At 28.6% G+C, this 14,988-nt stretch overlaps 2 protein-coding genes across 4 annotated transcripts; both read right to left on the reverse strand.

The window, feature by feature from the left end:
* Positions 1–95: 95 nt before the first annotated feature.
* Positions 96–2,931, reverse strand: LOC138185244 (prostaglandin reductase 1). The gene is made up of 4 exons (XM_069124066.1): positions 2,627–2,931; positions 1,003–1,297; positions 593–869; positions 96–515 (listed from the first exon to the last, which is right to left on the reverse strand). Exons 1-4 carry the CDS (start codon positions 2,730–2,732, stop codon positions 174–176), a joined length of 1,020 nt encoding a protein of 339 aa, XP_068980167.1. The 5' UTR covers positions 2,733–2,931; the 3' UTR covers positions 96–173.
* A 1,676-nt stretch (positions 2,932–4,607) lies between these two features.
* LOC138185203 (HEAT repeat-containing protein 5B) lies at positions 4,608–14,988 on the reverse strand. Of its 3 annotated transcripts, XM_069123975.1 has the most exons (35): positions 14,696–14,988; positions 14,317–14,485; positions 13,993–14,204; positions 13,770–13,917; positions 13,593–13,703; positions 13,338–13,521; positions 13,104–13,264; positions 12,775–13,024; positions 12,543–12,686; positions 12,217–12,467; positions 12,018–12,129; positions 11,668–11,920; positions 11,470–11,579; positions 11,227–11,390; positions 10,982–11,014; positions 10,589–10,663; positions 10,242–10,517; positions 9,876–10,157; positions 9,553–9,742; positions 9,308–9,477; positions 8,898–9,219; positions 8,543–8,809; positions 8,285–8,466; positions 7,964–8,209; positions 7,684–7,903; positions 7,335–7,601; positions 7,096–7,258; positions 6,913–7,028; positions 6,560–6,844; positions 6,261–6,497; positions 6,027–6,178; positions 5,743–5,956; positions 5,620–5,634; positions 5,353–5,498; positions 4,608–5,257 (listed from the first exon to the last, which is right to left on the reverse strand). In XM_069123975.1, the coding sequence occupies exons 2-35, from the start codon at positions 14,446–14,448 to the stop codon at positions 5,081–5,083; spliced, it is 6,267 nt and encodes a 2,088-aa protein (XP_068980076.1). In that variant the 5' UTR covers positions 14,449–14,485; positions 14,696–14,988; the 3' UTR covers positions 4,608–5,080. The 3 variants fall into 3 exon arrangements, with proteins under 3 accessions (XP_068980076.1, XP_068980078.1, XP_068980077.1); XM_069123977.1 differs by lacking the exon at positions 10,982–11,014; XM_069123976.1 differs by lacking the exon at positions 5,620–5,634.

Consider the following 14,988-nt stretch of genomic DNA (forward strand, 5'->3'; position numbering starts at 1 on the left):
TATTGCAATAAAACTGTCTATGCTAATTACTTTGTATCTTTTGTCTATACTAATTACTATATGAACAACGAGAGTTTATAATCAAAATTATGAAATTAAGACAAAAAATATATGTATTTTAGAGAGGTATACAAGTAGTTTTAAACAAATTACAATATTCTTTTCTTGAGCCTTCAAACTTGAACAACAGCTTTGCCAACGCTCTTTCCTTGTAACATGCCAACAAATGCATCAAACATGTTATCAAAACCTTTTGTAATTGTTTCACGATAGCGAAGCTTCCCTTCATGTATCCATTGAAGATTCTTTTGTGTGGCTTCTGAAAAACGATTATCCCAACGAGTCACTATGAAACCTTCCATCTTTAATTCATTAAACAGAAACGACGGTTGAAGAATCGTCGATTTTGGTAGCGATGATGAATCTGCGTTGTACGAAGATATAGATCCACATACAGCTACGCGACCAAAGGATTTCATTTGGTATATAACAATACTGGAAATGTCTCCTCCCACCTGTTATTATAACATAATCATAATAAATATGATGTGACAAAATGTTGATATTATTTTATAATCCTAGAGAACTGTACATTATCAAAATAGCAGTCGATTCCTTTTGGCACAGCTTTCCTTAAAGCAACTTCAACATCTCCTTTTTTGTAATTAATAGCATGATCAAAACCAAGTTCTTCTACAAGCCATTTACACTTCTCATCTGAACCAGCAATACCAATGACAGTAAGTCCAATAACATGTTTTCCTATTTGACCAACAAGGGAACCAACAGCTCCTGCTGCTCCACTCACAACAAGAACCTCGCCTTGTTTTGGCTTACAAATTTCTAGAAGACCAAAATATGCTGTGGCTCTGACATAGAAAATATGAAACTTTTGAATAATTTGTTTAGAACAGATAAATATATCATATTGGTCAAATTTATAAAAAATTATATAAAAACAGATCAGATTACAAAATACACATTTGATATAGTAATTATTACCCTGGCATTCCTAAAATTCCTAGATGCAGTGATGGTGATAGATCTCCAATATCAGGTAGCAGTGTTGGCTTTTGGCTTAAGAATTCATATTCAGATGAACGATGTGGATTTATAATGGTATGTGTTCTCCATCCCAAATAACCAACAATTCTTCTTCCTACTGGGAAATCTGGATTCTTTGATTCAATGATTTTAGCTACTTGTGCACCAATCATTGTTACACCCACTGGATATCTCTGAATATAAACTCGCATGTAAGGATCCACAGAGAGATATTCTGCTTCAACAAGGTACTCTGAAAACATAAATCATATGTTATTCAGCTTTTAAGACATTATATGTATATATGTATTTATTCCACAACATTACAATTATTTCAATATTTAATTTTTTAACAATATTATTAAATACTAAATATACACTAGATACAATATATACTAGATACAATATATACTAGAATATATTTTTATTTCTTATTATCTTTTATTTTTTAATGTCAATATTTTTGCATACAATTAGTACTTATTAATAGTATGATAATCATAATGTTAAAGATATTAAATCATCTAATGCAAGATTTATTTTAAATTTGTTATGCAATAATATGACAAGAGATATTGTCTGTAGGCTGATAATGATATCATAACTGTCTCATTTGACCCTACGGAATCGCGATAGTTACGAAATACGTACAAACACGTTAAAAACTTTCTTCTCGTAAGAATAAAGTATATTGAATGATGATGTCGTTTAGAAGCTAAAACATCCATTATTGCTTGACACTCTTCTCTATTTATAACATTTATAAATTACTAAGTTATTCAATATACAGCGTAGACGTTGGAAACATGTACAATGCATATATTTTTTATATGAGTTGTGTAATTTCATCCCGTCAATGCAACGTTATTTTCTAAAACGTTTTTTCAAGTTTCACTATATAAAAAATTCTTATATAAAAAATGTTTATCTGTACTATTTTTTAAATTCATAGATAAATTTTTATTGTGTTTTTCTTTTTATTTTTGAATAATGTTTCATATTTTCCTTTTTCTATTATATCAACGAAATGTACATATATTAAAAATCATATCAACAACAAACGAATATCTCTAAATATAATCTTCTTCAATTTTCTCTGTAAATTCAAAGTAATGAGTATATTTTGTATGTTTTTGTTGAGTGATGTTTTATATCTTCCATTTTGATCATCGGAAAAATGTGTATTAAAAAATCATATCTGAGCACAATATTCTATAGTTTTCTATTTTAGGACATTATTTTAGGATAATGGATATTATGTCTACAATATTTTATAAATGCTGTGTAGGCATTAATCGTGACCTCCGTTGAGTTCAGTCACGAGTTAAATAAACACATAATTACATGTTATATCATTTGATATTGAAGTTGCTGCACAATGTTAAAGGGAAAAAAATGTAATTACAAACAATGAATATAATGAATTTATGAGTGTAATGAGTAAGAACATCAATATAACTACATTTTTATTTTAAAAAATACATAGTTATCAATGTCAAATGTTGATTAATGACAAATCGTGTGATATCTACTTGCATTTGTTTAATCGATACATATACAACATTATTATTAAAATCTTTACCTCCATTATGAAGAGAAGGTAATTCTTCTTCGATCAATTGCAAATCTGATGGCTCTGGATTCTTTTGAAAATGTTTTGCTACAATGAATCTTCTTGTTTTTACCATTTTTCATAAATATTCACAGGCAGTAGAATAATGCTTCGCAATAGTTTTAACTTGATAATTTGCACAATATTGGTTGGGATTATAGTCGTTAAAATAACCACTCGAACATAAACTGCCTAACTCAACGAAATAAATGGTATATAGTTGACAGATTACTTTATGTGAACTGACTAACAGACTATTCTCATCGCGATGATCATTTTCTTCTGCAACTCCCCTCTATTTCTACGTGATAAGTAATTATACGACTTGATGAAATAACAGGATTTTTTAATTCATTTGATATTTCTGCAACAATACGTTGCACTTACTTATTAAAGATACTAAATCGAATTCTATTAATTTACCTAATTAATAAAGATTTATACTAAGTTTAAAAATATCGAAATTATATCAGAAATTAATGTTTACATGTAACTGTACACAATTAATATTTTATTTTCATAACTTACATATGTATATATCTGTAAAGGATCAAATTTTAATTTACTAATTTGTATTATCTAATATCTAATACAATATCAATACATTTTATTATTATTATAATACATGTCAAATGCATAATGTCCTATTGAATATTTCATTATAAGTAAAATTTCAATATAAGTTATAATTGATTTTAGAAACAAAATGAGCATAATATTTGTAAGATTTACATCAAAATTTAGTGTGATAAGTATACACATATACATAAAAGTAATATAGAAAAATAGACATTTAAATGAACATAAATATTATTTTAATTTCAACATATGTCTTTTATTAAGTAAGTATTAATCTCTTTAAATGTCTTTAATTAAGTAGTATTAATTAAGTAAGTTTGTATGTTTAAAATTTTAATTACTATTGTAATATTTTGAAAATATTTATAGTAAAGCAATACAGAGTTTTTTTAATGTATTTTTAAGTTTGTCTGTTTGCTTATATCTCATAATTTCTGATATCATATCTAATACATTTCTATCTGACTATTTTAACGGATATTAAAGTTAATATTACTATAATAGTAATAATATTTAATAATAATATAACATATTTTTCATATTTTATTACCTAATTTATGCTTTAATGGAGTATTTCATATTACATTTATATAATGATTATATTTTATTCTAATATTTTTGTATTTCATTAGCATAATTTTGTATAAATTATATTATTTCATAACACATATAATGTTGCTCTTTGTTATGTAATTAATTTATTTGACAGTATACATAGTTTAATATATCTATCTTAATACTACAGATTATTAGACAATGAAAATTTATACTACTCATTTAAAAAATTGAACTATTTGTTATATTTGTTATTATGTATCACTGTATGAAATTAAAGTTTGTAAAATATAATTATTATTGTAAATAATCTATACAAATTTTAAGGTATCAAAATTGTACTTAAAAAAATATAAAATACTTTTTAAATAAACTTTACTTAATAATACAAAATATTATAGTTTTATATGATATGAAAATTAACTGTATGAAAAATAATTTATGAAAATTTATTGTTTCAGTTATGGAATATAAAATACTTACACTTTTCTACTACTTTACATAATTTTTATTGTGCCTTGATATAATCCCTACTATCTCAATTTTTTATAAAGATATAAATAAAATTATGAGAATTATTAAAATTTCCTGCAAAATACAATTTACATTTTTAAATAAATATAATTGTACAATTTTAATATACATTTTCAAAATTACGTTAAATTTTTTATATATAAATCTTACTAAAAGAGGCGAAAGCAATAATTTTCTTTATTTAAGAAACATAAATCCGCACGATGAAAAAAAAGAGTTTTTGAATTTATATATTGCATAATTATGCCAATGTTATCTTCTTAAATGCTTTTATATTTAAATCAAATCATTATTTTATCTTAAATAATACTAAGTGCTAAGGAATAAGTACTATGAAACAAGTACTTATATTAATGAAATTTTTATGAAAATTTCATAATTAAAATATTTTATCTTACACATAATATCAAGTTATATCTTATATCTGTTCCACACGTTATGCATGGAAGTTAACTAATGAACTAATACAATAATGATATATTATTATTCATTAGTAGGATTAGATGCACTATTTTTAACATGTTGTATATTATTTAGAAATACTATTATGTCCTATTTTTTACATTATCTTATTTTTTACTCTTCATGTTATAAAAGTATAATGTTTGTTTAAAAAATAAAAACCTAGATTTTGTTTGTATTGTTCCTGTAACATATATTTAATTGTTAAAGCTATAAAAGTTTTAATTATAATAAATAAACTACATTTCTTTCCCTAATAAATATACAACATGTCAAATGCGATTATAGAAAGTTTTAATTAAAATTTGAGAAATCTGTTTTGAGTTTGATGGATGGTGTAGAAATTTTTATCTGTGGCTTTACAAGATCTACTGGTCTAGTATGTCTTTGTGCTTGTTGGTGAGTGGATCTCACTGCATTTTCTAATTTAGTTTTTAGTTCTGTAGATTGAGACATTAACATCTTAAATTCCTAAAATAAAACATTGAATACTTAGATACTAGTAATTTATGTTTATTTTGTATTTTGTATTTAAAGACGAATTTATTTAAACATGAACTAAGTACCTGAGGATATTTTGGTCCTATCTTATTAAGCCATTGAAAACTTTGTTGATGAAGACTTAATTGATATTTGGAAGCATGTTGTAGTTGATCTCCCTCTAATAAATAATTAATTAGGATTGGCACAAGTAAAGTCAACATCTGTATACCTAGTTAATTATAAAAATATGTTAAGATTATAACAAATTTAAAATAATTTACAATTAGTCAAATAAACTGCATTTTATCATATAAAATACAGAGTAAATATATTACTCTCTTTTTACAAACCTTGTAAAAGGTCTCCTGAATAGCATGTAACATACTTTTTGTCATAACACTACTCTAATATTGATATACTATTGTAAATGTTATGTAATAAATAAAATACAAATAATACAGATTAATACGTACGATGTGAAAGATCGGCAAGTCCTATAAGAGCTTCAACTGTGCTAATACATTCCAAAGTGAAAGATAATTCTAAATCAGTTGTAATCTGTTTACTCTTGTCACTATATAGATATTCTACTAATCTTGGAGCTAATGCATGAATATAAGGAGTGCTTATTGCACGATCTGGATGTAAAAATATCGTTCTCAACGTTTGAACGCATTTTAATTTGACCTATAAAATTTCAAAGGGTAAATATCTCAAATTATAAACAATGTATAACATAATATTGAAACATTATTACCATTATGTTTTCTGACTGGAAAGCGTGTCTAAAATGATTTATACACGGAAATTGTAAATTCGGTGCACTCACAACTTCAGACGATGCATGAAGAACAAATACCGCAATACCTAACATCATCGCCACTTCGTCCATTTTCGTTTCATCATTTCCTACAAATATATTTTAAAAAATTTATTAGCTAAATATGTTTTAGTGTCAAAACAAATTTTATGTGATTTTAACTTCAAATACCGGTTTTAGCCAGATCGATGATTTTGGCAAGAGCACTTTGTAAAAGACTTGTCCATTGTTCCTGACTTCTATGATCTTTTGCATATTTATTTGTGGTAAGACTTTTTATACAATGTAAAGCTGCATGAACTGGTGTATCTGATGTTGTCTTATTGCATTCACTGTCCGTACGCACTGCAGTTTCTCTGATCACTCCAGTTGATAAATACAGGAGTGTTGGTAAAATTGCCACAGCTCCTAATATTAAAAGAGTACGTGTTAAAAATAAATATTTACTTTGTTTAAAAGCATATATTTACCTTGAGGAGAACAAAGAGTAGGAAGAGACTCCATTATATTAAGAGCAGCAGCTATGAGTTTCCCACTTTCTTCAGATGGCATATATCCCCTTTGGGATAAAATCGCTGTTGTTCCATCAGGATTAGGATTTAGTGCCGGGATTTGTCGGACTAAAAGACACAAACACACTTCTAGAATAGCAAATACCAATGACTTTCCAGGATTAAGTTCACCACTTTCTTCTCCTTCCCCTAGTAAATCTACATGTTGAGTTTCATTGCTTTCTTCATGTGCTGGTGCTATTTCTGTTATAAAATAATATACATATTTGTATATTTAATTTTCCTGAATATGTAAGACAAAATTTGTTTACCTTCCAATTTAGATTTCTTTCTCTCTGTCAAATCTTCCTGTGCTGCTTTCATTATTTGTTTCAAAACTTCCATTACTATCATTTGTATTACGAAACTTTCTCTTGTTAAAAGCATCCTACAACAAAATATACAGTAAGATATCATAATATGTATATTTATATTTATATAAATAAGGGACTTGCCTGTGAAGAACATTACATAATTCAATCGGTAATGAACGGTCTGTACTTAAAACTTTACGAGCCCAAGTAGAATCTAATAAAGTGTACAATGCATTTAAACATGTTTCTGTATTTTGAATAGACTCAGAAGCACGAGGGCTGCATAATGCTTCCATACATATACCTAAAATAATTAATAAATATAACTATCTAAAAAATAAGATATAATGTTTAATTTAATATTATCGAAGAATTTTTACCAAATAATAAATGGAAACGTTCAATATTTGTAGTATTATTAGTAGAGACATCACTGTTATTATTATTGTTATTATTATTATTATTAGTTGCGTTTGATGCTTCCACTTCATTTTTACTCTCTTCTAATCCAAATCCTTTTGCATTAAGCCAAAGTGTTGCAGCATGTAAAATTGGTGCCCATGATTCAGCATAATGATGTCGAGCAGATTCCATTGTATCTGTTGTGTAAAAAGCTCCACCATCATGAGGTAATTGGCTGGAAAATTCTAATAAAATATTGACTTATTGTTATAAGTACTATGTATAAATAATTTAAAAAATTATATACAGCACAGAAACTATTTATACCTGGAGGTAAGGAAAGTAATGCATGATCTCTCAAGGCAGCTAGCCAATATTGACTTAAACTTAATAACTCTGGTTGCACTAAGCTTAATAAACTTTCAGTTTGAAATTCAAATTTCCCAAAATCTTCACAATTATCATCATCAATTTGATTCGAATTTTGATTGAATGTGTCTTTACTGTTTAATGCAGAACCATCTTTTACCATAGCAACTACATACACCTGATGAAGAAAGTAATAAATATAAAGAAAGAAAGGATAGTATTATAATTTGTTTCTTACCTCTGCCCAAGCTTTCAAAATCGCTAATCTTTCAAGTGTTAACAAACTTTCGTTATAAAGTTGTGGTCGTGTATGTCCTTCCCTTAATTTTTCTAGAGAAGATACTAGTAGCTGATGTACTCTACGAAGATCATTGAGATCCCTAGCAACTCCGCTTCCAATCCAAGCACTACATGCCTCGCATGCTGCAGCTGTAACATGCGATGCTGTTTCTGCTGAAAATGCAGGTCTCAACGCAGCTCCAACCTGTGATAATTATTAAATAATAATGTGATATATTTATGAAATATACCTCAAAATTCTATATTTATAATTAATTACCTGTGCTTGGAACTGTTCAAGTAACAAATGGCCAGGAAATTCTGGTTCAGGAACTTTGGCAAATTTATCTATGATTTCTTGTAACGTTTTCAATCCTTCAAGCCGAAGAGGATCACAATCACTTGTCGCGGCCATAAAAGCCATCCGTACTAAATCGGAAAGATGTAATACTAGAAAGTCGCCTGTAATTAGGAAATATTAGCAAAGTTATAAGTTGGTAGATATATTTAAAAATATTACAATTTGAAGAATTAATACTTTTTCCCTTAGATGTTTGCATCTCTTTCGCTAAGGTAAGATCAAAGTGCGCTTGTTTATTATTTACACAAGCAGCGACAATTTTTCTAACACACTGTGCTGCAAATACTCTAGTTGGCCACCTTGGTGTAATAGTTGGCCGTTGTTTTGTAGATTCGTCTGCATGAAATTCAGCTTGATCATCATCTCCTTCTGTATCTGCATTATCAGTATCCGTAGTACTATCTTCGACGTCAATAGTATTTCCTTCTTCATTATTACATGTTTCTATACGTCATAAGCATGAATATCTTATTAATCTTATTCAATTTAGCAATGGTTATCTTTGTTGACATACTACAATATATTATAATACCTGAAGCTATTGTAAGAACATCTTTACATAAGGACAACCATTGAGATAGATGATCTGCTGCTAAAATTTGCAGCATACTCGTTAGCGTGTCATGAATGTCTTTAATTAATTTGCTATCAGTTTCTGTGTCTAACATACTAAACAAGACCCCCGGTAGACCAGTTTCTGTTATAACAAGACCTTCTACTATATTGGTATCTCGACTTTCGTTAGCTAATGTCATTGCATGTTCGCATACTTCTTTCGCTTCACGTTGAGCCAATTGTCGAAGGCAAGAGATTGCAGCTTTACGTAGAAGCAAATGATTGCTTGATAAAGTTCGCTATAAATAAAATAAATTTCAATATAAAGAAATATTTTTATATCATTTATATGGGACAAATGAAATATAAATGTAGTGTAAACCTTACACATAGTGTAGGAACCAGAGAAGATAAGTTAACATGTCTTGGTGCAAATAAATGTAGTTGCTGAAGACATCCTGTAGCTTCTGCCTGTACAAGAGGGTCTTGATGATCTTGCATAATTGCACAAGCACACAAAAACGATGAACGTGCCATACAAATCGTTGATGTATTACCTAAAAATACAAACAATCAATATACATTATGTGTATTTAAACTTTTGTAATTGAAGTATGGTAAAAGCTATGGACCTTGTAATTCTGGCCCTATTGTTGTGATAAGAGCTGATAATACTTTTCCTATACACTGATGTACATCAATATAAGAATGAGGAACATTAAGAAGAAGAGTCAATGCTAAAGATAATGTAGGTTCAACATAGCCTCGAAACATTGGTCCACCAGAATCAGCTATAAGTGCAAGAGCATGCAATGCCCATACCTGAATAAAAGGATAAAATTAAATTTTTTTAACTAGTGCCTAACTGAAACTAACTATACATAAAAGACTATGTAAGAGTGGCCTAATGAGTACCTAACTAAAACTAGCTATACATATATCAATATAGACTCACTTGTACTACTGGAGATGAATTATCTTGAGCAAGTGCGAGTAAAATACTGACACTTGTATTCAGATGTTGACTAGATCCCATCCCACCCACGTATTTATGAAGACACCCTAACGCTAAAGAATGACCAGTTCTACTAGCAACATCGCGAGCAGATTTTAAGCGGTCAAAACTTGTTTGTGCTAATTCCGCCGTAAATTTGGGATCAGAAATAACTTGAGCCATTCTTCCAACAGCTTCTCCAGCTGCCCATCTTAGTATCGAATTACTACTTACCAAAGCACTCTATAATATAAACAACATCAATTAAGTTCTCTATAACGAATAAAATGAAAATATATTGTAATGTTATTAAAAGACAATGTTTACAATAATGAGATTAGTCGCAGATTTCTTAACATCTTCTTGACCAAAGCCAGTTTTTGCTTCATTCAGTCCCTTTAATCCGCTTAGCACAGCCGTAAAAACGTTCATCTGTATAGCTTCTTGTCTACCAGATTTTGTATGTTTTATACATTCACTGAAATGATCTAACATTTGCAATCTATGCTTATTTGCTACACGTGGGAAAATCTGACCGAACAGGGATACAGAGAGATCAATGACTGCAACTCCCAAAGGCAAAGGTCCAGGAATTATATCGTCCTAAAACAGTAACAATGGAATTAAAATCATTATAAAAATCTATATTTTTAATAAAATCTAAAAAACATTACTTGTGGTACAGGTCTATAAAGACAACATGGATTGTGTTCCAAAGCTCCAGATCCTGCAGCGCTATTTGGTTGCAGCTGAAACAAATACAATATATATGTAGATTGAGTAAATTCCATTTTTATCTTTTATTGTTTTTAATATCAATAGTATGAACAATACAAAGTAAAAAATAAAAACAAGTATAACACATTTATCTTAATAGAACCTATGAATGTGAAATTAATTATAATTAACAGCTTTTAAAACAAATTATAAATTGAGACTACCAATCTTAATATTTATCATTATTTTATAAATTAATTTACAATATTCATAAGAAATAAAAAAGGTGTAAAAGGAAAATTGTGCAGATGAACAGCAGATAATGAAAGGCTTCATAGAACATTACTCACATGTTCCAAATCTGCCCTTCTGTTTGGTTCCATCTGGATATGAGTGGAAATATGAATGTTAATTTCAATTAATATTATATATGTTAAATTTCCTTATAGTTTGACCACTTAGTTGTTACATTAAATTTCTACATTAATAAAAGTTAATAATGGTATATGAAAGATATGTTAACAGCATCTACACATAGAGCACATGAAAAATGTATGTAGAACACTGTTATAAAGTAGTATTTTAAAACACATACTTGATCTTCAATTGTACGATGATCAGTTTCTTGTAACCATGTACCAAGGATTACAGAATCATTGGCATGACAAACTGCACGCAATAATGAAGTTGTAGTATTTCCAGGATTTTCAGTTAATGTAAACTCTGATACCAACATCCTTAAGAGATGTGTATAAGAACCTGTTTAATATTTGCAATTATTCGCTTCTTTAAGTAGTACCTCCACATAATTCTTATAATTACAAATATTTATCATTACCTTCAAAAGTTTGAGGTGGTAATAATAATAATGTCTCATATAAACGCAAACGAACCATAGCAGCTGGAGCCTTTAATTGTTGACCATAATTTTTCAATACAGGTGATAAACTGAAATGTTATTTTAGATATAACGTTAAACTAAGTTTTAGAAGCAACGACTAGAAATATTTCAGAAATATATATAAATATAACATACTTCGTTAACATTGCCAATGCAGATTCAATTGGTGTTAGAAGCCGTCTCGTAATATCATCGTTTAAAAGTTCGGGGCAATGTAACAAGAAACTATGCATCGCAGATAATGCACCAGCTCGACCTTCTAAAGTCACTTGCCATGTAAAAGCATCACCTCTAGCCTTTTCGCTTTCGAGTTCTTTATTTGAACGAGGAAAAGAATTTCTCCATAATAACAACATTCTAGGTAATAACCCTTTTACCACCGCCGTTCCTAAACCCATGGTTTTTTATTAGATATAATATTTTAAGGATGCGAATACATTTACTATTTAATTGTTCTACAACACATTGATTTAAGTTTACTATACCAAGAGTCATTATAGCTCCAATTAGAAGCCATCCAGCATGTGTTCTGTTTAACGATAAACGACTGTTTTGACTTGCGCTTCTCAAAAGTTCTTCTGCAGTATTAAATATAATCTAAAATAAAATTATTTTTGTTTTACAAAATTCTATGCCATCATAAAATCACATGAAGGGACATAAATGTTATTTAAAAATAATTACTTTTCCTTTTGTATGTGGAACTCCAAGCGGCGATAAACGAACGCTACCGAGAACTGCAGCCAATGCACTACTATATCCAGCTATTGCTTCTGGTGAACTACGCATATTTTCTATTCCATCTACACAACGATCAATTAAAGGTGTTATCTGACTTGGTACTGCTACACAAATGCAACGTAAACACCACGAAGCTGCAAGTCTAGCTGCTTGACATGGATGAATCAAAACAGCCATAATGGTATCAATTAAATCTGGAAAAACATTCAAATTAATATAAATATCAAAAAAATTAGTAAGTATATGTCGTATATATGTAGGATACATACTCAAAGATTGATCAGACAATAAATTACAAGCTGTTGTACCCAATCCTAAGATCAAATTTCCCATTTCTTGCAGTGCACAAACTAATAAATGTTGACTGAATAATGTTTCTTGGTTACAGTCCTTTGCGTTTTCTGGACTAAAATCTAAAAATTTAGAATAAAAGATAAAAAATATATACGTATATTCTATTAAATTACTATAACAATAAAAACTAAAAAAAATTATTTTTACCAATAGAATTCATCTGTTTTAAAATAATGTAGGCTATTTCTTTACATGCAGCAGCTTGAGCCCCTTCTCCTAATAATTTCCCTACAGTACCATGTAATATAAAGTTAACACATTTTCTAGAATAGACAGCATCAACATGTGAGCTTGCTGCTTTTGGATTCGTTACAAGATCAAGTACATGTGCAACTAATGTACCAACATTGCGTTCAAGCCATGATCCTCCTAGCATTTGAACAAATACAACATATGCCTGTAAAATATCAATGAATAATTAATTAGATTGTTTTATAAAATGAATATGAGATGTTATCTTTTGTATTTTTTCTTACATGTGTGACTCCAACTCGAACTTCTCTGTTAACACTAGAATTTCCTTTTATTATTTCTCCAGTACCCTTCAAAAAACCTACTCCACCTCTTAAAAATCCGGACATTAAAATATTCAAGACTTCGTCAAGTGAAATTTGTTTACAATTTTTATTTTGTGTAACTAAAATAATAATAATAACTAATAGTTCTTGCATAATGCATAATGAATAATTGAACGCGCAGATTAAAAATACCTGAAGGACTTTTTCCTTTTGGAGCTGGAAGCTGAGTCATTGCCACCAATGTACCAAGTAATTTTGCAACAGCACATCGTACTTCATAGTTTGAACCTTCAAATGCTCGGAAACAAAGTGTAGCAACACTTTCTATTTCAGTAGTATATAAAAATGATGCATGATTTAACATTTCTAATAAACACTGAAAATATTGCATCAAATATATTTTAAGCAGTATATTTACAAAATATCAAATAAAGCATAATAAAATACCTTTGCAGCAGCACATCTTACAGCCATTACCCTATCTGTAAGATAATGTCTAGAAACTTTATATATTTCTTTATGAACATTTGTAATTGCAGATCCCATGCCAGCACAAACCTAATAATTCAAATATATGTAAGATTTTCAAAATAATTTTAATCTCTGTATGATATCAAATATTACCTTTTCTAGAGTATGCATAATTTCTATTCGAGTTTGTGACTCTGCAGAACGTAAAGACTTTATTAATATTTGTACAGTTTCTTCATATGACCTGCCCATCATTCTTCCTAATTTTTCATACATGCATCCTACACAACATATAGCAGCTCTATAAACAGTAACAAATTTTAGAACTTACAGAATGTGTACAATTACTAATTAAATATACAAGAATTTTACTTACAATTTTGTTGGGAGGAAGCTTGGAGAATCATCTTTATTTCTAAGAATATCATTACACTTATTAACAGTATCAAAAAGCAAAAATGTATCACCAACACTAAATAAAGTTGCAAGACATCTTGCAATAAGTCTTCGTGTAGGAGGCCCAGGAGCTCCTTGCATGTGTTTGGTTAATTGTTCTACTAGCTTTTGCTGACATCCCTTAATATCACTCTGAAAGTTATATATTATTATAAAAGTTCACAACAACAAATGTATTATATATATATATTGCCTGACAAAAATACGTTGTAACAAGGAAATATATCATTTAAATCAATAATACCTTTTGTGCAGCTATTAAAACCTTATCCAAGAAACGTAACCATTCAAATATAAAAACTGGCCTCTTAGCTTCTGGGATTTGATTAAGAGCATCCTCATTGAGAGTCAAACTATGACTCAACTCCATCATCATTTCAATAAATTAGTTTCTAATGTTACCCACTTTCTTCCTGCAATTAATCATATATTATTAACAAACTTTTAATGTTATTATTTGTAATTAGAGAACTAAATATGCATTTTAAAAAATCATAACAATCTGATATCTCTCTTTCATAAAATATACATATGTATTTTTATCACGTATTAGAAACAAACAGATTATTTATCAGTACATAAATATTAATACTAAAATTTGATAAAAATATATAATTAAATACCAGAAATACTGCCGATATCATTAGTATACAGGAAATAACATAATTTTCTATTTCTTTTTATATAATATATTTGTAATCACTCCATTTTATCAACGTAAAACTGTTAGTATTCGTATTTATTTACGTTTCACATTAAAAAATAAAACGATGCAAAGTAAATCACTTTATAAATAGCATGTCAGTCAGTATTTAACACCTTTCAACAATTTATATAAATGAGTACAGTAAGATACAATTTTTCCACGTAATTGACAAATCTTAACCTGATTTAGGTTAGGGTAGATCGTAATCAT

This window comes from Bombus flavifrons, chromosome 11, assembly GCF_040668555.2.
Source record: "Bombus flavifrons isolate JBK064 chromosome 11, iyBomFlav1_principal, whole genome shotgun sequence".
Classification (NCBI taxonomy): domain Eukaryota; kingdom Metazoa; phylum Arthropoda; class Insecta; order Hymenoptera; family Apidae; genus Bombus; species Bombus flavifrons.